Source organism: Vicugna pacos, chromosome 2 (assembly GCF_048564905.1).
Source record: "Vicugna pacos chromosome 2, VicPac4, whole genome shotgun sequence".
Lineage (NCBI taxonomy): Eukaryota > Metazoa > Chordata > Mammalia > Artiodactyla > Camelidae > Vicugna > Vicugna pacos.
This window is the reverse complement of record NC_132988.1, coordinates 11,979,391-12,005,965: the sequence shown is the minus strand read 5'-3', so window position 1 is coordinate 12,005,965 and position 26,575 is coordinate 11,979,391. Positions and strand designations below refer to the sequence as shown.

General features: G+C 44.8%; 1 protein-coding gene and 1 non-coding gene across 3 annotated transcripts in view; both read left to right on the top strand.

Annotated features, from left to right (window-relative positions):
* The first annotated feature begins 755 nt into the window (after positions 1 to 755).
* On the top strand, positions 756 to 887 carry LOC116276754 (small nucleolar RNA SNORA36 family). Its single transcript, XR_004186248.1, has one exon. It is a non-coding gene; the product is annotated as a small nucleolar RNA SNORA36 family (small nucleolar RNA).
* A 3,890-nt stretch (positions 888 to 4,777) lies between these two features.
* The window catches only part of TMEM131L (transmembrane 131 like), a 159,179-nt gene continuing 137,381 nt past the window's right edge, over positions 4,778 to 26,575 (top strand). For both annotated transcript variants that reach the window (XM_072975396.1, XM_072975392.1), the window contains exons 1-3: positions 4,778 to 4,970; positions 5,674 to 5,744; positions 14,948 to 14,991. In XM_072975396.1, the coding sequence (XP_072831497.1) occupies positions 4,847 to 4,970; positions 5,674 to 5,744; positions 14,948 to 14,991 (239 nt within the window). In that variant the 5' untranslated portion in view covers positions 4,778 to 4,846. The remainder of the gene's footprint in view (positions 4,971 to 5,673; positions 5,745 to 14,947; positions 14,992 to 26,575) is intronic.

The window sequence follows — 26,575 nt, the reverse complement described above, 5'->3', positions numbered from 1 at the left end:
CTCTTTAAATTTTTTGTCTCTACAAATAGTGTATGATAGCACTTATATGTGGATTCTAAAAAACACAACAAACTAGTGAATATGACAAAAAAGAAACAGGCTCACAGATATAGAGAACAAACTAGTGGGTACCAATGGGGAGAGGGAAGGGAGGAGGGAAATAAGAGGTACAAACTATTGGGTATAAAATAAGCTGGAAAGACACATTGTACATATGCACTTCAACAGAAAAAGAACGAAATCCTACCATTTGCAACAACATGGATGAAATTTGAGGACATTTGCTAAGTGAAATAAGCTAGTCACAGAAGGATAAATATTGCCTGATTACACTATACAAGGTATGTAAAATAGTCTCGTAGAAGCAAAGAAGAGAATGGTAGGAGGAAGGGTATAGCTCAGCAGTAGTGTGTGCTCAGCATGCACGAGGTCCTGAGTTCAATTCCCAGTACCTCCATTTAAAAAATAAATAAATAAACCTAATTACCTACCCCCTCCCAAAGTATGTAAGATTAAATAATACAATTTAAAAAAAGAGAGGCAGAACGGTTGTTATCAGAGGCTAGGAGGAGGGAGAAATGGGGGAGTTGCCAATCAATATGTATACATTTCAGCTATGCAAGATGAATAAGGTTTGGAAACCATGTGCAACATGGTGCCTGTAGATAACAATACTGTACCGAACTCTTCATCTGTTAAGAAGGTAGATCTCATGTTATCATGCCAAATGAGATAAACAAGAATAATCATGTTTATTCCAAAGTGTTGAGTTCAGTTCAGGGCAGCTTCCCTGTTCTGTTAATTAAACTTTGGGACATTGAAACAGGCTACGGTTGCTGATTGAGTGCAAAGCATTACTGTGTTCATTTACCTCCTAGCCTACAGAGATGAAAAAAAAAAAAAAAGAATAATCATGTTTAAAAAACTGTCTTTAATTTTTAAAAAAGTGATCTAATTTAAAAATTTGAATTTAATCAACTAAATTTATACGCAGTCAAATTTACCCTTTTTGTTGTAGTTTCATGAGTTTAAAAAAAGTGGAGAAAAAAATGACTATTTTTTTCTTTTTTTAATTGAAGTATAGTCAGTTTACAATGTTGTCTCAATTTCTGGTGTACAGCATAATAAGATGACTATTTTTAGCTATGAATACTGCCTCTCCCCCTAAACTGTCTGATGGTCCCAGAGCAGAAAAGGACAATTGTTTAACACAACAGAGTTGTCTGAGAAAGAAAGGTGAGAACACTTATCTGATGCACATGACTGAGGCTTCCTGAGATGAGATGAAACAGAAGAAAGTTAAAGAAGAGTCCCTTTGAGTCAAGGGGGCAGTTTGCATCTCAAGAGGACCTGCCCATAATCCCTAGGTTTCTGCCATGCTCAAGAACCCTCCCTCTGAGGATCTCCTCCCAGCCAAGGATGACGCTTGCATCCCAGCAATGATGGTGGTGGAGATTTGATGAAACAACTTTGTTGTCTCCATTGGGGTGAGGCCCGAAATGTATGCATAGATGAGCTAGAAAACAGCTGTTTCATGTGCACTGTCATCAGTCACTCCCATTTCCAGCATGTCTGAGTGATAAGAGATAAGACAGGAATAGGTAATATGACGTCCGTATCAAATCTACTACATTCAGCGTGATGCTGTACACCAGAAATTGACACAACATCATAAACTGACTATACGTCAATAAAAAAGAATGTTAAAAAAAAAAGAATAAGAAAAAACCCCACCAGGATTCATGGCATTCTGGCACAGTCCCACGATGCAAACGCATGGTAATACCGTTACTAGCATTTACTCAGTCCCTATACTAGGTGCTTTACCATCCGTTATCTCAAAGTCTTCACAACCACCTTGTGACCTGCTGTGCTGAATCTTCTCTAGATCAGAGGTAAGTGATTTGGGCTTGCCACCACCCCGTCAGTTTTATGTAGGCTGTGTTGAGATATAACTCACATTTATAAACTTGCTTGGTTTTCATCTGTACTAATTAAGAAAAGAAGAACAAGAGTAAAGTAAGTCAAAAGCATGGTCAACATCTGGCACGTTTAAAATAAGTATAGATTTGTCAATTTTAGGTGTGATTTTACAAAAGATCATTTAAACTTATACGGATCTAATTTAAAATGCATATACTCCAGGGAGGGGAGGGTATAGCTCAGTGGTTGGGTGTGTGCCTAGCATGCATGAGGTCCTGGGTTTAAGCCCCAGTACCTCCATTAAAAAAAATAAATGAATAAATAAATAAACCCAATTACCCTTCAAAAAATTTTTAAAAATTGATATACTCCAGTAAAATATCTCCTTAGTGTCTCTTCCACGCTTTACTCTTCTTCATATAACTTGCATATCGAGTTAGTTCATGTTTACATTAATTTTTTTCTGGGTAATATTATTTCATACATACGTCTCCATAACTCTGCCACTACACAACTTGGGTATTTCTCATCCTTTCCAGGCTTCAGTTTCTTCTGCAAAATGAGGCATTTAGGCTATTATTTAATAGACAAAGTTTTTCCAGCTCTAACAGAATATCTATTATCCACAGGGGAATAATGGAAATACAGCACCAATGACACAGGAGTCTTCTCTGGAGAACAAGTTTACTTCAAAACATGGATGCTACTTAATGGGCCATAACTTTCCTGTTGTTCGTGAGTCAGCATGAAAAATACCTCCAGAGAAGGCTAAGTAGGTCGGATTTATCTAAGAAGACAGCTGTGTAATCCTGTGTCCCTCTCCAACCCCATGGCACTGCAGATACACGCTTTTGGCTTTTTGAACAACAGTCAAATAGCATTACCAACTTTGTAAAGTCCACGAGACCACAGCTCGAAAACTTAAGCTGGTCTTTAAAAAGGTTCAGTAGAAGAGCAAAATAGAGCTTCATTTATATATGATCCGTAGCAATTTTCCTCTATCTTTTAAGCCATTTCCATTGATTCTGTGATACTGGTTAGTGCTTGGAAGACTTTGAGTAAAAAGTAAAATATCTTAAAAATCAGTAAGAACAAAAAGTTTTGTACTGCGAACCTGCTATGCTGTCAATGTTTGCTTGCTTTCCTTTCCGAGTAATATAGTCGTAATAGAACTTAAAAATACATGTTGTAAATAAATAGGCCAATGAGGGAACTTTCATGTAAAAATTAACTTTGAAGGAGCAGTTACTGCCTAGTGGGCTGTGCAAGTAAGTATTCTTGTCATAAGAGGCCCCCTTAACACAGTAGAAGAAAGACCTTCAGAGTCCTAGAGGCAAATACGAGTTTAGAGAAATGAAATGAAGAGAAAAAAGGGCCGAGCTGGGTTGGGAGTGGACAGCCTCGCAAAGGAAAGGTAATGCTGGCAGGCAACAGAGAAAAAAGGCAAAGGACAGAATACTGGAGGAATTTGAGTTGGATAATGCAAAATGACTTTTTTTTTTCCACATCGAGGGCTTATATTTATGCTAATCTTCTTAAATGTTGAGTTCTGGCGGAGCAATTAGGCTATTTAACCTTGCTTAGAGTTACGCCCAGACTGCGTGAGACTGAGTTCACAGTACTGTATTACGTCCTGGGGAGGGAGAGGATCCATAATTGGTTTAGTCCTTCTCCGCATCTGTCCTGCTATCCGACCACTGCTTTTCCATTGTCTAGACTTTAAGGCACCAGAAGCAATTAACTAGAGGATCAACGCAAGCAGACAGGTGTGCCCTGGGCACTCCCCTTCTCTATTCCATACTGTTCATATTCTCTGAATTTCATACAAGTTACTTTGGAAGTAGCAAATTAATGAAAAATATCTTAAGACTGACAATACTTCCAGATTGTGCAAATAGATTTCAGAATAAACTCTTGCTAGCTATACCTCTGGCAAGGCATGATATCAACTTAAAAGAGACCTCGGATCTTAGTCATGCATTTTGGTTACAGGCATCAAAAAATGGGGCTAGAAAACACATTTCTAAGTACCACGTATATTACTCTGTTAATGTTAGAGACAGACAACTGATCACGTCCTCAACTCCAACCAGGTTTCAGAAGAGGCTGGCTAAATTTTGTAATAGGTATCCAAAGGGGAGTAGGTGCAGGGTCTTTAAAGCGACAAATCCCCTAGGAAGAGGATTCCCCACCTGTCACAACCTGGACCGGTTCCATGGAGGGTGCCGGGCGTCCCACCGCCACGCGGCGCTGAGGTCAGCCTCCGGGTCTTGGGAGAGCTCTTTTTATTCTAAATTACAGACTTTGCAGCCACCGGATATCCTCGCTGCAGAACTGGCAGTAGCAATGTGGCTGCACTCGCCTTTCCTGACAACCACTGCATTATTTCCACTAATGTCCTGTCTAGGGCCTCTCGCCGGGCGACTCCTCACTCCCACCACCCACCGCCGCCCCCGCCGCGTGGGCAATAACCCGCTTGTGGCCCGTGTGCCAGAACAAAGCGGAAACCACCCCCAAAGTTCTTGGCGACAGCGGCCCGGGAGCCCCTCCCGCCAGCTCTCAGCGCCCCAGTCACCGTCGCAGAGCGCGCCCGGGCCCCGCAGCTTCGGGAAGCCAGCGGCAGACAGCTGCGGGGCGGGCCCGCAGCCATGTGCTCCGCATCGGGCGGGGCGGTGGCCGCGCCGTGCGCATTGTCCACGTTCCCCGCGCCCCGCCGCGCTCCGTCCCTCCCTATCTGTGGCGCACACGCGCGGAGCGGGCGGCGCGCAGGGCGGGGCGGGGGCGGGGCTGCGCGGGGTGGGGCGGGGCGGGGAGTGGAGGGGCGGGGCGGGCGGCGCGGGGGCGGGTCCGGGGCGAGGCGGCTCGGGCGCCAGCGAGCGAGCGGCGAGCGCGGCGAGCACCCGAGAGGAGCGCGAGCAGCAGCATGGCGGGGCTCCGACGCCCGCAGCCGGGCTGCTACTGCCGCACCGCCGCGGCCGTGAACCTCCTGCTGGGCGTCTTCCAGGTCCTCCTGCCCTGCTGTCGCCCGGGAGGGGCTCAGGGACAAGGTCAGCCTGGCGCCGCTTCGCTGGCTTCCCTCTTCACCCCGCCCCCCCTTCCCTTTCTTTTGGGGAACTGCTGAAATCTATCAGAAGGCGAGGAGGGGAACGGGAAAGGGGCCGAAGAAGGAAGGAAAGCGATTGCAATTCCGTGCTAATAACCTCTGCTAACCGCGGTGTACCCTGCCGCGCCCCCCACCCCCTCGACACCCGAAAGCTGGGAAGTCGCGGGGCTTGGGGACCGCCGCGCGGACCGCTAGCCGCGCACGCCCCGGAGCCTTTGTGCGCGGGCCCCGGGCGCCCCGGGCGCAGCCCCCGCTTTGTGTGGCGCGCGCTGGGGCCCCGCCGCGGCCCGGCTTCCTGCAGCTTTGTTCCCCGAGCCTGGCTGCCCGGGTCGCATCCCGCACACGCCCGCCCCGGCTGCCGCGGGATGCGGAGCGCGGCGTCCCGCGGAGTGGCTTCCCCTCTCTTTCCCCCACCAGTACGAGAGCCCCGGAGTCCGCACGCCCTCTCCTCTCCTTCCGAGGGGCCGCCGGCTTGCACCCCGTCCATTGTGTTCTGATCCTCGCCTCCCTCCTCGGGTGGCCTCCACTTCGAGAAGGAAAGGGAGGCTTGTTTTGGTGAGGCGGGTGCTTGGGGGGACGATCGGGAAACAGGAAGCGTTTCTTTTCCGTGCATTAAAAGCGCGGTGTGTTTTTCGGTGTTCTTGCAGCGGTTGAGCCTTTGCCGAACGTGGTGGAGCTGTGGCAGGCAGAAGAAGGGGAACTCCTGCTGCCCACTCAGGTGAGGACGACCAGGTGACAGGGCGGCTGCGCGCTTGCGAGCGAGCAGAGGCCCGGAGGCCGCCGGCCCCCCGGCGGCACCGACGCTCGGGCCACTTTGCAAGGCAAATAAACGGTCGGCCGAGCCTTAACACCTGGCAGCGGTGGCCTGCCCGGCCTCCTCCCGCGCCATGTGACAGGCCGTGAGTCACGCCCGCCCCAAGTTCAGGAGGTGGGAGCCCAGGCCACCTCAGCAGGGCTGCGGCCAGCGGCGGCGGTGCCGAGGGGAAGGGCGGGCCCCGCGGCCGCCTGTGGGCCGGGGTGGGCGAGGGACCCGTGCCCTGATCTCTGCGTGAGCCGTGCTGTGTGCCTGAGGACCACAGGAACAATATAGAATATTGATTTCAGAAATGTTAGTGAATGATACTCACCATTAGCGTTAAGTAGCTTTGGGATGGAGATGTGACTTTAAAGGATTGTAATCTTGGATTTTTTCCAAGTACCTTTAATTCGTGTTAGAATACACCCTCCTGTTAAGAACCTGAATTTCAGGTTTTGGGGTTTTTTCCCCCCTATAGGATATAATGATTGCATGTGGAAAAATCATTGCTAACAATTTGTTGGGCATCTGGCATCATACAGGGTTCACTGCTGCCACAGATACAGGACTGCAAAGCTGTTGTGTTTCAGGTTTAACTTTTAGCTGAGATTCTCATTGACTGCAGATGTGCACACTGAAATATCATGTTGGCTGTTTTTCAGCAGCAGCAGTAGTAACCTCAAATGCATGGTTTTTTTTTTTTGGTGGGGGGAGTATTTTGAATTACAAAGAAATATTCAGCTTGTGTGCCGTGATTTTTCAGATGTTCATTACTTCCCACATTGGTGGCAGCACTTAATTCTATGTTGTCTCTTGTGCCTGTTCAGAAAACAGGATGTCTAGCTGTAACTTGACTGGAGTGCACTTTTACATTTCAGTGTTCTCCCTCCTGTGTGAAGCGTTTAGAGTGCTGGTTTTGAGATATTTGGAATATTCCTTTTAACCGGGCTAATGAATAACAGCTTCAAGGTAGAGAGGTGATTTTTAGAGGAAAAATTTCCTGAACCTTCCTTGAAGGCCAGCGGGCTGAATGGGACCAGTCCTTGGAGAAAAAGCCCCATCAGGATGGGGAGCAAATAGTTTGTCCTTCTCCTAAAAGTTCATTCTTAAGTGGATTTTTTTCCTGATTGTAGTTAGCAGATATATAGAATATAGAAAGAGAAAAAGAACGGAATAGAAATCATGCAGTTCCTGCTGCGAGAATCACACTTAACATTTGACATATTCACTTTTAAAGAAATACAGTGTAGTTGTGTTTGTGTGTGTCAGAGTTTTCAGCAGAGGCGTTAGTGACTGGAGAACTCCTTATTGTGGGGGACTGTCCTGGGCACTGTAGGCTGCTGAGCAGTTAGGGCATCTCTGCCTCTACCCGCTAGATACCAGTGGCACTCCCTACCCCACCCCCCAAATAGTGACAGCTAAAAATGTCTCCAGACATTGCCAGATGTCCCTGGGGAGCAGGATTGCCCGGGTTGAGAAGCACTGGTGTATATCTATACATATTTGCATTTTCACTCAGTTGTGGCCTCTACCTCTTACTGGTTAGTCTTAGAAGCCAACTCAGACAGAAAGGAAAGGAGATTAGAGACTTTCATTTGTTACAGCGGTAGTTGAAATCAGTCGCTGTGCTCAGAGGTGGACATGTCAGAGCCTCTGATGTGGTTAATGATTTTATTTATAGGCTCCAAAGTTATTTTATACAATTCTTAATTTCTGGTTTTGTTTATATGTATAATGCAGTTTGTTTTGGGGAAAAAATAGCATTTGGAAGCCGTCTTTCTGGGCTACTTGTTACAGAAGCATTTATAGCTATTTTAATCAAAGCTATATTGAAAGTGAAACTGGTATTCAAAGTAATTTTCTAAATATTTCATCTCTGTCTAGATGCATATTTTTAGGGACTGTTTTACCTGGTTGTGGGTGAAGATATATATGGGTCTGTCTATTTATCTATCTGAACTGCATATATATTTCTCTCTAAACTGCACATGTGTATGTGTGTGTTTTCTGAAGACAGTTATTTTTAGGGAATTCTTTTCAAAGTATTTTGAATTTTTTTTCAGAGAAGGTTCCCTCATGTGTATCACAGAGTCTGTTAAAAAGAGAACAATTATAGGTGTTATTTAAATTTGAGGGTTTTCTCCTTGATTAATTTGTAAGTTGGCTTCCTTTCAGGAAGACTTAAAGATGGCCTTGGAAACTAAGATTTGTCAGTGATAGGTGACGTAGGAGCATCAGAAGGTGTGCATTAAAACGTTGAGTACTGACATTTGCCACCACTAATTATTTATACAGTTACCTATTTTGAAAATGTTTTCTGTAGATTGGGCCTTTTTTTTCTTTTTTTTTTCCTTGTCCTTGTTTTTTTTTCTAGCGAGTCTCTCTGAAGTAATCAAGAACTTGAAAAATGCATTACTAGTAAAATCAAATATTACAGTTGAATACTTATAAACTGCCAGGCTTATAAATCCCTCTGGCCAGGCCTCCAGGATTTGACTCATCGCTCCATCCCTTTTCACCTCCTGTCCTCGGTTTCTTCATCTGCAAAATGGGGTGAATAGCAGTGCTAGTCTCAGAGGATTTTGTGAGGATTAAGTACCTGGAAACTTAGCACTTAGTATAGGTCACCTATTACTTTGGCAGTATCTCAACTGACCCCTGGATTTGGTCATTGGAGAGCACGGAACAGCTTTCCTGCTTTGAAGGGCCTGAACCAGTGCAAACAGCTCAGTACTGTTTTGTGCCCAATAATTGCATAGGTAAGTTACGTTATTCACATCTTTTTGTTATATACTCTTTGATGTGGTAAAATATTTTGGTCTAGGAACATTAAAAGCTCTATCAATGGTGATAATAAGAAGAAGGAAGGAAAAAAACATGTGATTTTATTTTTAGATTTACAGAATTTTTCCCTCTCCTCTGACTCTACTTCACTGCCCTCACCCCAAAGTGGTGATATTACAGAAACCAAACAAATGTTTTCATCAGCTCATTGGCAAGAAGTAATTGTGTGTGTGCAAGATACTGCTTTGTGCGCCTTCTGCCTTTTTTTTTTTTTTTTTAGGAGTGAGTGGGGAGGTAATTAGGTTTATTATTTATTTATTTTTAGAGGAGGTACTGAGGCTTGAACCCAGGACCCCGTGCATAGAAAGCATACACTGTACCACTTGAGCTATACCCTCCCCCTGGTGCACCTTCCGACTCCACTTCAGGATCAGAACCTTCTGTGATTCCCTGTGACCCACTCGACTTGGCTCTGGCCCTCGGGGCCTTTTGCGCTCTGACCTTGTCTGCAGCTCCGGTCAGTCCTCTGGGCTGCTCCCTCCAGCTTGCACCTTGGCCAGGCAGATCCAGCGGTTCCCTGCTGAATGAAAGCACAAATGCTCCTACCCCGTGGTTCGTCCAGGGCTGGTCCTTCCTGACTCCCAGCCTGGCAGTGCCACTGTTACCGTCACTGTTCCTCTTCCCTCCTGGACTTTCTTGAGAGTCTGGATGTTTTCTTTGTTTTGCGGATGCCTTGTTGCCCTAACTGGAATCCCTTTAAGAGTGTTTGGGTTCCCTGTTGTGGCCACGATGTTGGGCATATAGTAGGCATTCTAGGGTAAGCGCATGCGTTCTTCCTAGTGGAGAGGCAGTGGTCAGAGTCTTGTCCAGTTCCCCTGTGTATGAGTTAGTCACTCCTGAAGATGGCAGGTGGAGTGTCTTAAGGGTTGAGTTCCTATTATTGGTTAATAACCACACTTTTGTTTTGTTTTTGGTTGGGGGCCGTAATTAGATTTATTTATTTATTTTTCTAATGGACGTACTGGGGATTGAACCAAGGACCCCATGCGTGCTAAGCACGCGATCTACCACTGAGCTAGACCCTCCCCTCTAATAATCACATTTTGGTATCAGGTCTAGCAGCAAGAAGGGCGGTGTAGAATTTGTTCATTTAATCCATTCACTCCTGAGGCCCCTGGCTGGGTCTGGGACGCGGACCTTGGTGCTGAGTGGGAGCAGCTGTCACCTGCTGAGAGCACGTTGGTCTGGTTTGGGATGGGGAGGCTCGGGGCTCTCCTGGCCTTGTTGGTCCATCTGGCAAACACCTGACATGGGCCTGGCCCAGATAGGCCCTGCAGGCCAGTGACGAATAAGAAAGTTTCTGCCTTTACAAGTCCCACATCTTGTTTATTTTAGTCCCTTAAGCCTGAGAGTGAAGATAACGGAAACTGGTAGAAAGTGAAACAGGAAATGGCACCCGAGTGGCTCAGGTACTGAGTTACGTAACAGCATCTCGCGCCAGTCCAGGAAGCACTGACTAGTGTTTGGAAATCTTTTTGTCATAGAGACTTCTTATTGGTTGAATCACCTTCCACTGTTAACATAAAAAAAAAAAACAACTAACAGGGGTTGAATACCATTGGCATTGTTGAAGTGCTTTACAAGTATTAACTCATGTTAATACACTAAAAAGTATGACGTGTTGTGAGCTGATTTTAGATAAGGAAATGGAGGCACCCAGTAGGTAAATGACTTGCCCAAGGTGACAAGGGAGTGGCAGTGGTGGGGTTTGAACCCAGGAGGTGTTTAGCTCCAGAGCCTAAGCTTCTGTATTGTCTGAGTTTTAGGAGTCTGACCATAAAGTGGTATTGTGGTGAATAAAGTTCCTGTGTCTCAGAGAAATAATTTCATGTTCTGTGTTGAGTTAGGAAAATTTTCTTTATGATGTTAAAAAGAATAGTTCCATCTACTGGTATTTTTAAATTTTATTTTTATTGAAAAAAATGTTTTATTGAGGTATAAGTAACATGTTATATTAATTTCAGGTGATTCTGTATTTGGAGAGATTGCAAAATGATCACCGCAATAAGTCTAGATAATGTCCATCACCATAGAGAGTTACAAATTTTTTCTGTCTTGCGATGAGAACTTTTAAGATTTTCTGTGTTAGTAACCTTCAAATATGCAATAGAGTATTATTACCTATAATCATCATGCTGTACATTTCACCCCCATGACTTATTTTATAAATGGAATCTTGTGCCTTTTGATGCCTTTCATCTCTTCTACCCACCCCCCACCCCCTGTTTCTGGCAACCACTAATCTGTTCTCTGTATCTTTGAGCTTGGTGGTTTATTTTTTATTAAGATTCCATAAAAAAGTGAGGTCATATGGAATTTGCCTTTCTCTGTCTGACTTATTTCACTTAACATAATGCTCTTGAGATCCATTCATGTTGCCCCAAATGTTAAGATTTCATTCTTTTTCATGGCTGAATAATATTCCATTGTATATATATACACCATATCTTCTTTATCCAGTCATCTACTAATGGACACTTGGCTACTGTAAATAGTGCTGCGGTGAACATAGGTGTGTGTATATATTTTCAAATTAGTGTTTTAGTTTTCTTTGGATAAATACCCAGAAGTGGGATTGCTGGAGCATATGGTAGTTCTATTTTTAAGTTTTTGAGGAACTTCCATACTGTTTTCCACAGGGGCTGCACCAGCTTGCAATCCCAGCAACAGTGCTCGAGGGCTCCCTTTTCTCCACATCCTCACCAGCCTTTGTTAACTCTTGTCTGTTTCATGAGAGCCGTCTGACAGATGTGAGGTGATATCCACTAGTATTTAAACAGCTGGACTCTACTTAGCCCCGCAGACATTCATGAACATGTACTGAGGGCCAAGCACTGTTTCAGGCTCTGAGGCTGTCACAGGGAACCAAAAAAGAAACCCCATTGCCCTCGTGGAGCTGGCAGTTTAGTGGAGGCATGTAGATAATAAATAGGAACTAGACCCAGTTGTGAGTTACATAGTCTGTTACAAGGGCATCAGGACTGTGTGGTAGCAGACTGGAGGAAGACTCGGGTGATAGGAGTTTTGATTTTAATTTAAGAGGTCAAGGCAGATCTCTTTGAGAGGGCCTGTTTTTGATATTTGAGCCAACCCCTGAAAGCAGTGAGAGAATTAGAATAGCTCATGCAAGGGCCCTGAGGCACTGTCAAGAGGGAGTGGGGAGAAGTTACAGGGTTTGGTTTCTGACCTTTGAGAGCTTGGTGGTGGTGGGGAGATAAGGCCGGGTTCAAGTGCTGAAATGTAGATACTGAGGGGAGAGAGGAGCTGTGTGTGTTGGTGGGTCTGTTAAGGCTCTTGGGAGAGCGGGGCCACTTAGAGACCTGCATTGGCCTGGAACCTCACGTGGGTGTGTATGCTGAGGTTTTGAATGGGAGCCAGCACGTCTGCTGAAGTGTGGTTGTAGAGATTGGGATCAGTGTGTTAAGTTCAAGTGATAGTTGCTCAAGTCCAGGTTCAGGAGCTTGGAGTGTACCTGACTAGAGGTTAGGCAGCCATGGTAGGTTCTTGAGCAGAGATTAACACGATGATCTTGACTCCTGGGTCCATACTGTGCAGGTGGGAAGTAATGACTGATGTTGAGGAAGGTTGGTTCCTCGTTGACACACAGGATGGGTTGAAGGCAGCAGTCTTTTTTAAAACAATTTTTAATTGAGATATAATTGATGTGCAATATACATATGTTTCAGGTGTATAACATAGTGATCATAATTTTTGAAACTTATATTCCATTTATAATTATTATGAAATATTGGCTAGATTCCCTGTGCTGTGCAATACATCCTTGTAGCTTATTTATCTTATACATAGTAGTTTGTATCTCTTAGTCCCCTACCCCTGTCTTCCCTCTTCTCATTGGTAACTTCTAGTTTGTTCTCTGTATCCGTGAATCTTTCTTTTTTTGTTATATTTACTAGTTTGTCTAATTTTTTAGATGCCACATATAAATGATATCATCATATGGTATTTATCTTTCTCTGGCTTATTTCACCAAGCATAACCTCCAAGTCTATCCATATTGTTGTAAATGGCAAAATTTCATCATTTTTAATAGCTGAGTTATATTCCATTGTGTGTATGTGTACACACACACACACACACACATACATACATAAACATTTAAATATATATTCCTCATCTTCTTTACCCATTCATCTGTTGATGGACACTTAAGCTGCTTCCATGTCTTGGCTATTGTAAATTGTGCTGCTGTGAACATTGGGGTGCACGTATCTTTTCAAATTAGTGTTTTCATTTTTTCTTGATGTATACCCAAGAGTGGAATTGCTGGATCATATGGTAGTTCTGCTTTTAGTTTTCTGAGAAACCCTATACTGTTCTCCATAGTGGCTGTACCAATTTACCATCCCACCAATAGTGCATGAGGGTTCCCTTTTCTCCCTGTCCTTGAGAGGCAGCTGTCTTAAACAGAATGACAAGCCCGTCTGCGGTGGTAATGCAGGCCTGGGCTACTGAAGGCTTGGTCTAATTTGCTGGCAGACAGGATGGAGGACAGTCTGAACTTTATTTCCGATGAGTGGGGAAGTCCTCATGCTTGGAGATAAAGGAGACCAGTGTAAGATGACCTTAAGCTTTGCCCAGGGGTCAAGGAGTATGATGGCATCCCGAACAGAAGGAGGCCCTTGGCAGGGACCCCTGCCTTTGAGAAGTCTGGTATGGGTCATAATCGTCTCTGGGGACACAAAGTGCGTATATCCTGGAGGTTCTGGCAGTAGGGCTGGAGCTGTAAACGAATTCATCTGACACGGACCGTGGAGTCCCTGGCATGTGCTGGACACGGCTTGGTGCTGTGCTGACCAGAGCCACCCGAGCCTTGGCTCTTGTGGGAGGATAGGCTTTTGTTGAGTATCTGCATGTGTGATTGAGCAGTTGGGGCCGGAGGCTGGGGTTTGGTCTGATGGTTGCCAGCGTAGGTCAGCATTTGGAGGGCGTTAGTGGAGAGGGGTCTGGGCCCAGGAGGACTGGCAGTGATGGGGAGGAAGAGGGCAGTGTGACCAAGAGAAGCTGGAGGAACAGGAAGGGTCGGTATTCCCGAAGCCGCTGAGCTTGGGGAAGACTCTTCCGTCACCAGCGCATCTGCCAGGCAGACAGCAGTGAAGCGTTTAACTGGATCTGCCCTTCCGTTTCTGCTGCAAGTGCCTTTCCTTTTCCCCGCCCAGTGTGTGAGTTTTGGTCCCATTTTGGCCCGGGCAGTCTCGGAGAAGATGTTGAAAGTCTTGTCGAGTATGATATGTATGCCACGTATAATGTTATCAGCCTTTTTACGTTGGTGTCACAATATACCAGGGGTTCATTTGGAGGAGTCTGAGCTAAACAGTGCATTTTTGATATTGGGGGATTTGAATTATCATTAAATTTTATCTCATGTGATTAAACTTAAACATCAGAGAAAGGCTCGTGGAGAGAGGAGTTTTGTCGAATTTTGAGATTATGTTTTGGCTGTGATTTTAATAGGTAGAATGTTTACTTACAATGACTATCTAAGGGATCACTTGGCAATTTATGGCTTTTAGTGGTGTCATTCTAATGTCATTCTTTTTTCCAGTAAATATTCATTGAATGTCTGTGAGATTTTTTAAAAATTGTATTTGCATTCTTCTTTTAATTGACATATAGCCAGTTTACAATGTGTCAATTTCTGGTGCACAGCATAGTGTTTCAGTCATACATATACATACATATGTTCATTTTCATATTCTTTTTCATTATAGCTTATTACAAGATGTTGAATATAGTTCCCTATGCTATACAGTAGGACCTTGTTGTTTATCTATTTTATATACATTAGCATCTGTAAATTTCAAATTCCCAATTTATCTTTTCCCACCTCCTTTACCCCCTGGTAACCATAAGTTTGTTCTGTCTGTGAGTCTGTTTCTGTTTTATAAATAAGTTCGTTTGTGTCTTTTTTTTTTTTTAAGATTCCACATATGAGTGACATATGGTATTTTTCTTTTTCTGGCTTACTTCATTTAGGATGACAATCTCCGGGTGCATCCATGTCACTGCAGATGGCATTATTTTATTCTGTTTTATGGCTGAGTAGTATTCCATTGTATAAATACACCACAACTTCTCTATCCAGTCATCTGTTGATGGACATTTAGGTTGTTTCCATGTCTTGGCTATTGTAAATCGTGCTGCTGTGAACATTGGGGTCATCACCCCTGTGAGAGTTGAAGAACAGTTTTTTATTTGTTTTGTTGTTTTGGAGATTTCATGTTCCTTTGAAACAACTGTTAAAGCATTGTCTTTCTCAATAGGGTGATTCTGAAGAGGATGTGGAGGACCATTCTCAAGAGCAAAGGTAAGGAAAAAAATGGGAGCAAATACATGCTGAATTTCCTTGCCTGCTAGGATGCTATCTGAAGTCTTGGCCTATGTCTGTGTTTGTATATCTAACATTATCTGTGATGTACCTTTGTCTTTGGCATTAGGGTGTCTGTACTCTCTAATAATTAATATGACTTTGTTTAAAATAAGGTTGCACAGAAAGCTGTTAAAACACCCCCTCCTCCCACACCAACTTCACTTCTCCTTGGCGTGCTTACACCTTCCTTCTTGTTTACAAACATCTATGGAGCATCAGGCATGGTGCTGGGTGCTGGACTTAAAACATTGACCTTCCTGTTTGTGTGTAATAGAGAAGTCAGACATTATTGTAAAAAAAAATTATGCTTATAATAAGAACTATCAAGAATTAGATTTCTGTAGATGAGAGTAATGAGGTGGATAGGGTGGTCAGGTGGTCAGAGCTGACAGCTGAAGCCTGGAGGATGTGTGGGAGCAGCCATTCAGCAGGTGGAGGGAATGGCAGGGGCAAAGGCCCTGTGGTAGGAAGTGCTGGCAGCAATCCAGGAACTTGGGGCAGGCAATGTGGTTTTGTTAGGATAGTGAGATGAGGCTACAGTAAGGAGGCTGGGTTTTATTATTATTATTATTTTTAATGTTTTTTAAGTGTGGGATAAGTTGTCAAAAGATTTAAAGCAGGGACTAGCAAATCAAAAGATGAAAATTAAATTTTTAAGAGACTGCTTTGGCCATAGGGCAGTCTTGGTTAGTTGTCAAACTGGGATATCTGTTAAACTGGGGTACATGAAGATGCTAAGTGGTACCTGGGCATGGGGATAACTTTCAGAGGATCAGCTTTTAATCCCCAACATTTGTATATTCTCCTGAAACTAATCTGTCTGTAGGTTGCAAGTTGTCCTTTTCCACGTCTTCTTTTTCAATCTCACATCTCCACTTCGCCAAAGAAGGGCATACCTCTTACCCAGCCCTGATCCTGCTATGTGCTTCATCTTGGCGAAGGGACAGTGTGAAATATTGGTTAGGAGAAAGCAGTTTAACTCTGATTGGATGACAGATTCATTTGTAACTCTGGTGGTTTTCAAATCTCTCTGTAAAATTGAAGGCGGACCCGATCAAATTGGCAGTTATTAGACCATCAAAAGTTCTTTTCAATGATAGATAAAGTGATTTTTGGATAAAGTGCTGAGGGAGTTTAGAGAATCTAGGGCCAGTGCTATACAAAGCTGCTTCCTGAATCACATCTACTTGTGTGAACAAGCTTTTCCAGTGCTTACATTCAAACCAAACAAACAAACAAAAAAACCGAGGACGGTAAGACGAACTTGGTGCTGATCACTCCTGTCTCATTCTAGCAGTAATACTGACATGAACCAGTTAGGGGGAAGACAGGTCCATCCATCTCATTAAAGGATGCATTTTTAATAAAATGTGAATTTGTATGTTCAGTTACCCATCCAAATTTGTGAAACTTGTTGGTTTGATAAGTTGTGTGCTAATCAAAATTACATTGATAATTCAGAAGAAAAAAAATTTAAGATCTCGACCCTATGGTCACAGGAAATCTCAATTTACAGTTTTGTTGAATAAGGCTTTGAATGTAAAATATATATTACTTTCAAATTCTTTGTGGGACTTCTCAGCAAGAGAGGAAAGAAAGCCTCTCTGTATATTTTCAAAAATGGATGATGACAGATGTCATTGCAGTGTTATTTAGAGTCCTTTGAATATGTTTGAAAAAGTGTGAGTTTTATGAAAAACGCTGATATTTACAGTACGCCAGAAATTACATTCTTTGCAAACATTTAAATGCAGAGTGTAACACCTTAAATACTGGAGTCACTTAACTATATGGGGCAGCGTTCAGAGTTTGTCACAGTCTTGTATGAGGGTCTGGAAGCAAGAAACACTGAGCAGTGCTGGTGGTGGTTCCGGCTGGGCTGGCGGTGGTGGGGACGGAGGTGCGAGGAGGGGTCTGAGATGAATTTCTGTTGACTTGGTCGTGGAGAGGGAGAGAGGAAAACCGTGGAGGGCTTCTGGAATTCCAGTTCAGCATCTAGGGAGAGGATGACTGTGATGGGAGAGGATCTAGTGGGAAAGAGATCAGCCCGCTTGGCTGTCTTCTCGGAATCTCAGGCTTGATGGAACACGTCCCGTGGAGGGGGCAGGTGGGCAGGTGGGCAGGGGAGGTGAGCGTGGAGCTGGGAAGGCCCAGGTTGGGCTCCGGGGGCCTTGTGTGTGTGCCTTGGCCCTGGTTTTCCTCTTTTCCAGGTGTAGTTCTCCTCTTTCTTATGAATGAGAATCAGTTTCTTTTCACCAACTTCCCGTCACAGGTAAAGGTATTAAGTCAGATTTTATCCTTGTTGCTGGTTTGGCATAGATTATCAGAGTGAAGGTGTGGGAGTGAGGGAGATTGAGTCAGTGGCTTTCAAGCCTTTTGACAGTGACTCACAGTAAAAGATACATTTTACATCACCATTGCTTACGCACCCAAAGGCAACCTGTGTAGATATATGAATATGTCCCTGCATGCTTATTTATTTATGTATAAAATAGTGCTTACTCTTGCTACCTGTGGTGTCCTCTATTTTCTATTTCATTTTTTTTATTGTGGCAAAATATATATATTTACCATTTTGGCCGTTTTTAAGTGTAGAGTTCTGTATATTAGGTAAATTCACATTGTTGTGCAACCATCACGACCATCTGTCCATGGAACTTGTTTTGTTTCTTTTTATGTGTATTTTTTTTTCCTTTTTCAGTTTTAATAGGTGGAATGATTACAGTTTGCACACGTATACATTATGTTGCATGTCAATACATATATACAGTGTACTGCATTTTTTTTTTTAGTTTACATATATGTACATTGTTTCTAAGAACAGATTAGAGCTTTGGCTTTTTAAATTTACATAGTTATCAAAGGAGTAAAGCCAACCACAAAATGAGAATCAACAGAATGCAGTAATCCAATATTAAAGGACAGTCAAATATGCTTATGCATATTCAAGAAATCAGTTATCTAAGCTATAAATAATAAGTTGTTCATTTGTTTTTAAGTGTAGAGTTCTATGGTATTAAATAAGTTCACATTGTTTGTAACCATCATGACCATCTGTCCAGGGAACTTTTTTATTTCATTCAAAAAATGCTAGTTGCCACGGCTGAGTTGATTTCAAAACTCCTTAATCATGATTCACAGTTTGGTCAGCCCTGATTTATATGTTTTAATCTTCTCAGAATCAACTCTTCCAGCATTTTGCTGTGTTTTATCCCTAGTTGCTTTCCTTTTAGCTGGACTTCCAAGCCTCTTGGTTGCTTTTGGGTTTTTTTGTTTGTTTGTTCTCAGTTGAGATTTTTTTTCCTCTTGTGTGACGGCAAGTTCGTGATGCAGGTTGGATGTTGAAAACCTTCTAGAACACCTTCTTTGTGTCCATTTCCATAGCTTCTGGTGTTCTCTCTGGAATTCTAAGTCTGATGTCCTTTGATGGGTAAAGTAATCACCAGAGTTCTTACTATTTATTTACCTTCTACTGCACAGAAGGGATTTTTTTAAGAAGTTGAAAGTTTTAATACTTTCAAAACTCATATAATCTCTTGTGACTTTTAAATTAAACCTTTTGCTTTAAGATACATGGAAAAGCTGTAAAGATCGTGCAGAGAGTTTACCCTAATGTCAGCGTCTTATGTTACCGGGGTACATTTGTCACAGCTGAGAAACCAGCACGGGTCCTTTACCATGAACGAAACTCCATTCTTCATCCGGATTTTCCTGGTTTCCCCCTAATGTTCTCTGTCCCAGGGTCCTACCCAGGACACCATATTCCTTTTAGTTGTCACATCTTAAGGTCCTCTGGGTTGTGACAGTCAGACGTCCCTGACCTTCGAAACCTTGGCTGTTTTGAAGTTCTGGTCAGGTGTTTTGTAAAGTGTCCCTCCATTCGGAGTGGTGTGAGGTTTTTCCTCATGCTTCTGTTACCGAATCCAAACTCATTCCGCTCGCTGCATGACAGGCCGGTAACTCGGTAGACAAAGTGTTGGGGCAAGGAATAATGACTTTATTTGGAAAACCCACAGACCTAGAAGATGGCTGACTACCGTCCTGGAGAACTATCTTCCCCAAATCTTAATTCAGGCTCTTTTTTTCCTAAAAAGGGAAGGGGTGTGCTTGTTGCAGACTTCTTGGTGTAGGAATCCTTTGTTCTTGCAGCTGTCCACGTGGGTCCGATCATGGTGTCCCTGTAAAACCTCCAACAAAACAAACTTTTCCTATTCTGCAACTTGTTATCTCTATATGAATGGGAAGGTGTTATGCCCTTAAAGGTCAGAGTCTTGAGAATGGGCTCTCCGGTATATTTCAGGCCGTAGGCAACTTTCTGCAGAAGGTTCAGAGCCAGCAGAACTAAGAAACAGAGCACAGGGTTAAAGCCAAGGGAACGGCTCTAATGTGGAGTCAGATTTGGGCTTTTCTGTTACTGTCTGGTTGAGTTTATGGGCTTTGGGGAGGAGGAGCATTCCCATCCTAGTCAAGGGTACCGCTGTCAGCGTGACTTAGCACTTGACATTGACCTTGGCCACCTGGTGGAGGTGCTGCTTGTCAGCTCTTTCCACTGTAAAGTGACTTTTTTCTTAAACCTCTTTCTTCAGAGGCGAGTCATTAAGTGGAATCACACTCCACCTCCATGAATTATTTAGAATTCTTCTGTGTGGGAGATTCGTCTCTTCTCTCCCATCCATCGATTTACTCATTTATTTATGGCGCGGGTATTCATTTTCTACTCTGGGCTGTGATCAGTCCTAGGTTTGTCCTGCTCTTTTCACGCCATTTTCCCTTAACTTGATTTATGAAGTTGTTGGTATCTCTCCACACATTTTTCAAACTCTTTTCGGACTGTCATTTTAATCACTCTCCTGCTGTGCTAACTTTAGTGAGATTAAGATGAACTTGAAGCAGGTGGGAAGGGTTAAATTGGAAACTGGAAAATTGCACCTCTTGGGGAGTGATAAAAAGAAAAAGAAAAAAAGAAAAGAAAAAGAAAGGAAAGAAAAAAAAAAAAGAAAAAATGAACTTGACTTCAGTAGAACCAGCATGTGTGAATCCCACAAAATGAGCGGGTCTCTGAGAGAACCCATATAGGAGAGCGGCTCCTGACTTGGGATTCAAGAGAGCAATCTGACCATAAAAGAGAGTCTCAGGATGTCCCGGGAAAAGTGTAGGCGACACTGACATGTCGCTGGAGAGTCTAGACCGTGAAGGGGGCTCTCTGTTTCACTCCCAGACTGCCCACGGTGGGACCAGAACCAGACCACTGCTGACTGGGGAGCCGGCGCAGGGCACCAGAGCTGCTTGCCCGTAATCTCAAAGTTCGGGAAAGCTTTTAGGGTCATTGGCCTCATTGAAGATTTTGTTTATATTATCTTGACTTCATCTTCCGTGCATGCTATTTAATTGTTCTTGGTTGAAAGCCAAAGAAGCAATATTTGAAAAATGTCTTCCCTCTCTCTGGTCCAATCCCCATTTTTCTCTGGGGTGTTCTCAGATATCCACAGTCATCTGTTCCTCTGCTGAGAAAGAAAGAGTGCTGCTGTGAATTCAGGAGGAGAGCGGAGGGGAGCGAGAATTGACTGCTCTCCGGGAAGCAGGTCCAGCTCTCCCATACGCCTTTGTGGAGTGTATTTGTTAGAAGGTGAAAAGTTTCAGCATTGGCCAAGTATGAATAGTATATTATGTCAACTTTTGAAATGATCATGTTAAATCACAAATACTGACTGGCTGGGGCTAGCTAAGTTGCTGTGGAAGGCCCCTTTCTAAAAAAATGTGCTTTTATCTGGTTGGAAGCAGCAGCAACATGTGTTCTCCTGAAACCGTTTACAGCCGTTAGAGGCCATCGGAAGAGTCAGAACACGAAGGAAATCTCATTAACCTTTCAGCAGCATACTGAAAGATGTAATTGCAGACAAAAATGACTTAATCTTCAGGGAAGCTTCCTTTTGGCGATGAAGGGATCTCAGAGCCCCTCAGGGAACAGAACTCCTCTCCACTTTTCTTTGTTTTCCTTCAGAAATTGGAAGCTGTGTTTTTAGCACAACCCTCAAGTTCCTTCCCTGTTGATAGGATCATGCATCTTAAACCTGAAGTTGGCTCCCCAGGACTCTGTCCTGATCCCGAACGCCCTCTCTTCCCCTGGGTCATGTCCCTAGGCGATCATGCCTGCTCTCTGGGCTTTTTACGGAGAGAAGGAACTTGAACTCAGTGGTACCTGCTGCCCAGAGGCCTCACCTGTGCACTTGCCCACAGAGCTCACCTCAGTGTGTCCTGCATGCAGCTCTGGGCTCAGTCTGCTGCAGCCCCTTCCCCACGCTGCTCCTCCAGCGTGGCCCCTTCCTCTCTACTGACCTTGAACCCCTTTGCTGGAAGTCAGGAAGCCCCTTGCCGCCTCTCATACTCTCTGTCCCCAGTGGCTCACCAGGTCTGGCAGCATCTTCTTCAGATGGTCTCCTGCCTGGGTTTTACAGCTGCCACAGCCTGTTCTCCGCATTCCTACCCAGGTGACTCATCTCAGACGTCCATCCTTGGGGGAGGGCCTCGCTCAGTGGTAGAGCGCATGCTCAGCATGCGCTAAGTCCTGGGTCCAATCCCCAGGACCTCCATTAAAATAAATACATAAGTAAATAAACCCATTTACCCCCCCCCCCCAAAAAGATACATCCTTGCCTGTTATTCCTCTGACAAGCAGCCTTTTGTGGACCCCCTTACCTTCTGGATAAAGTGCATGGCACAGAAGGCCTTTTGTGATGGAGGTGCTGCTCACCGGCCTTCCTCCCCCTGCTTCTCACTTCCCCTCATTCTCACGGCCTCTCTCTCTCCCTGTCTGCTGCCCAGACACTCTTCTCTCCCCTGGCAGACCCCTCACCCTGATCCATCCGTCTTGCTCCATGTGCATTGTGGGCTTCTCCCAGCCAGGTGCGTACCCCTCTGTGTACAGTCGCCTTTCTCAGGGGACTTGTCCGCGTCTCAGTCCACTGATTCCCCAGCACCTAACCTAAGTACCTCACCCCTTGGAGAGGAGCTGAGTATAGGGGTGCCCCTCCCTCCTACTTTTAACGTTTCTTTGACGTTGATTGCTTGTCGTGCTTCACTTGTTCTTCATATCCAAGTGCACAAACTGTGTTTGCCCTTGAAACCACAGTACTGCTACGAGTATTAGGGGCTGGTGGCTTTTAAATTGGATTATTGCAGTCGGCGTGTTTTTAAAGAGACTGGGTTCTCTCCCTCTTGCCCCGTGGTACCTTCTGCAGGGTTATATGGTCTCAGGAAGGTTGTAGAGTGAACAGGTTCAGTCGTAGTCTTCGTGGTCACGAGAGTATAAAGTGACTTCCCTTTGACTGTAATAAACCTCATAATTTAGATGTTGTCCTTTGAATACAGGCTTTAAACAGGGTTCTTGGTATGTATTGAGTTTGTTAAGCCATGAACCCCTTTTTGGGTTTTCTTAGGTTGTGAAATTTTTAGCAGAGCTTTTGACACTTCTATAATGTTGTAGCCCTCAAATGAAATCAGTTAGAAAATGAATATAATCGGATCAGAATCCTAATTCTGATTTTCACCGAAGGTTTTACTTCTACCAGATATATATATATATATTTACACACTCCGGAGTGATGAGGGTTGTGCTAATTTGTATCTTTATGTTGAAAAGGATGTTTGAACCAAGTTTAATAATTCCAGGTATATTTTGAAGGGTTAATTTAGAATAAGGACAGGCAAAACACTTCATTAATGTTGGTATCACTGAAACAAAAAAGTGGAATTGAAGTCTGGAGAGCTTGGGTGTGTTCTGTAGATGTGGCGGTCTAGCGCCGGGACCTGTGGGTTCATGACGTGGGGTGCCTTTAGGGGAAGTGGCTTAGCTATTAACTAACCCTGAAAGTCTGACCCTCATTGGCTTCCTTCCCCTTGCCGCTCAGTGGCCTGACTATTTATTACTACTTGTCATAATATTTAATGGTGGAGTAACTGGAATCCATGCAGTCTGGTGGGCGTTCCAAGCAAAGAGCAAGGCAGATTCAACAGTCCAGGAAGAATTCCCCGTGGAAATTACACATGGTTAAAAAGCATTAAAAAAAAGATTTGAGAAGCTTTATTTTAGACAGGAGTGAAGGTATGGCTCTGAGCAAGACATACTTGGGTGTTTTGCCATTGGGAACCCAACTTACGTCTTAAGAGATGAGCTGACATTTTGGTCATTTGGGGCTTCTTCTACCCCCCCCCCCCCGCAACAGAGGCCCAGGGGACTGAACCCGGGACTTTGTGCACACCAAGCACGTGCTCTACCCCTGAGCTGTACAACCTTCCCCCCAGTTTTGGGCTGCTTTTATGCAGCAAGCGTTGTGCTTTGGGTTACTGTTTGCTCCCCTTGCCATGGTGGGTCAGTGAGGAATAAAGATACTCGAGATGGCTCACAGTATCTTGGCAGCAGTATTGATTGGTTCTGTAAAGGTGTTCCAGACATGTTGTGACACCAAGCTGCTTATCCTTAAGAAGGTGTCAGAGTCTAGGATTTCCAGGTTTAAAAGAGAAGTAGAATTTCCCAGGGCAGTGTTCTCTGTCTAGGAACACCGATAATAAGATAATGGGGTCTCCTGGGAGCTTGTTAATCTAGTTTTAAACAAATTGTCATCAAATTATTAGTTTGTTGTTAGAATCTTCCACATATGAAATAGGACTCCAGGGTGATAGTGACCCCCCGCCCCACATTGCCACTTTCCAAGTAATTACTGTGGTAGTCTGGCGTGTATTTCACAGACTTTGTGCTCAATAAAGATGTTTTTGGAACCATTGTTTTAGGGTTTGCCGGGTTGCATCTAATTTATAAATGATGCAAGAAGAAGTCTTGTGTGCTTATTGTAGTCTTTCCTAGTGTTTCCCCCCAAAACAGTGGGGATGTAGTTTTGAAAAGTGCTCTGAGCATAAAAATTCTGTGAAATCAAAAAAGAAAAAGCATTTATTGAGAATTTGCAGTCATTTAGAAGTTACTCACTGGTGATTCCTTGTTTTTTTTTCCCTTCTCCCAAAATCTTTTAATAAAATATATGTTTCAGGAAAATGGCCATATTTACCTCCTGGCATTTCCCTCTACCATACGGATACTTAGCCCAGGTGGGGAAGCCTGGATTTAGTGCCGTACCTGCTTCCCCCTACACCCCGACTCCAGTTCCTGTTGTTTCTACCCAGTTTGTTCCAGCAAACATGGCTCTGAATGGCATGCGGCTCTTGGGCTAAAACCAAACTTCCCCAGTAGTAAAGCTGATTTGTCAGCTGTGGAATGTCCAAAGGAGCCCACTGCTGCATCTGAAGGTAGTGCCCAGAGAATAGCTTCTGTGAAAGGGAAGACGCAGCGTGTGGCCTCCCGAGGTGACCGCTGTGGAAATGTACATAGCAACTGCGGCACGTGGACGCCGCCTTGTACAACGCTGACTTTCCGGGCTGTGCGACCTACCTTGCGGGTGTTGGTTCCTGTAACTGTCACTCAGTTATTGGTAATAGGTGAAGTCCTGTTTGAATAACAGTCCAGCAGCGTTCCAGTTCACAGTTGCAGCAGATGCATGTATTAGGAATTTTTGGTGAAGTAATTCTGCTGGTATTATGATTAATCTTTATCTCTTAAAGTCAGGCCATGTTCATCCAGTTAATCCATTCTGAGTTGAATTTAAATCATTGCCTAGGACTTTATGGTTTATAGAGTGTTTTTCACACATGCATTTTTCTTAGGAAACCAGCATGTATGTACTGGTATTCCCATTCTGTAGCTGAGGAACAAGTTGCTAAAGGCAAAGCAGTTTAAGATCACAGAGCTACGTGGTGGCAGAACAGGCCAGTCAGCTGGGGTGTCCTCTTCCCAGATCCACTGGTCCACCTTGTATCTACAGTGAAGTAGGTTAGAAAACTATTTTCCCTGTTAGATATACTCCATACCTGCTCTCCACAGAAGGAAGGTAAGTCTAAAATTGATGTGTGAAAGCAGGTGAATTCTCTAGGAAGCTTTAGCAGCTGGGGTTCCTAGCAAACCCCTGGGAAAAGTGAGCATGGTTCTTGTAAGGCAGACCCTGAGCCGGGTCTTCAGAACCCTTCCCCGTGGGCTGGATGGTTTGTTTCTTCAGTTTCACATGATTTCTAAGTGTTCCTCCACTGTCAGCTGCATGGCTTTTGGAATCATTGGCAAAGTTTACCTTTGGGATTTTAGGGTGACATTTTGGAACACCTGCCACTGCAGCGCCCGCTGAGAGGTTGCCCTGTGTCCTTGGACGGATGTGCTATCCGGTGAGCTGGCTTTGCTTTGTGATTAGATATTTTCAGCTTCAAGTAACAGAGAGCCCTGACTCAACCAGCTCAAATAATAAAGAATGTATTATGTCACTTAACAAGAAGCCCGGAGGCAGGGTGGTGCTGGGTTGGTTTACTGAGCAGGTGAGCCCAGCCAGGCAGCCGGGCCCTTCCCACCTGTCTGTGCTGCGGGCCCCTGTTCTGCCCAGCACCCCCCGCCACCCAGCTTGCAGGAGGCCTGCGGGGCTTCCCACGTGAACATCGTGGTCAGGTTACAAGAGCCTCGGTCCTGTGCCTCTTTCTCAGGGGCACCCCTCGGCGAACTTCCCTTTACACCTCACAGATCAAAATGGGTCTGTACCTACTCACCCTGCACCCTCCCCAGCCTAGGGAGTGGTGGGACCGCTGGGATCAGCCTTGGGGTCAGTCACGGGGTATGGTGCACCCCGAGCTACCGTAGGGGAGGGGCTGGGTGGGAGAGGGTCATTGCAGTCCCTGTCACTTGTGCCCAGCAAGGAAGGAAAGAGCCAGGCAGCGTTTCTCAAAGTCTCGTCCTGGAACCGACAGAATCAGCAGCGCCTGGGAACCTGTCGGGCCCGTTCCCAGACCCCACCCCAGGCCTGCTGAATCAGAGGCTCCCGGGTGGGGCCTGCGAGCTGTTTGAACAAGCCTTCCAGGTGATTGTGATGCAGCCCAGGGCCGAGAACCACAGGTCTCGGCCAAGGCATCTAAGGAAGCACTTTCTGAAATATGCTTTTGGTTGAAGGTTGAGTAACGAGAGGCAGAAGTGGACTTGCAGATGAAACAGTGGGTGTGAGTGGGGAGACCTGGCTGTCCTACAGCACCGGCCCCCCATCACCACCTGGGGTTTTAGCAAACCCAGATACCCATGTCCCTCTCGGTGTATCAGGCTTCAGCCAGCCAACCGTTTTCCTAACAGAGTTCTGTCGTGGTTATGGGATTGGGAATAGGTTCCAGGGTGAGCCTGACTGTCCCTCACCCCCTGCTGGTTGAGGTCCATCCGGCCCTGGCAGGCCTGGTCAACAGGTGGGTGAGGCCGTCCAGGGCGGCTTCCAGAGAGAACTGAGGAACTTTCTCAGGGATAATCCATTCATTATAAGGGAAGTGAATCTGGCAGAAAACCTTGGCCCCAAAACAGAAAGTCTCAGTTATGGGATGGGAGTGGCCATTCACAGTACTGGGTGGTGTGTATGTGCTCAGATCTGCTTCTTGGCCCAGCTCCCTGTGGGCACGTGGC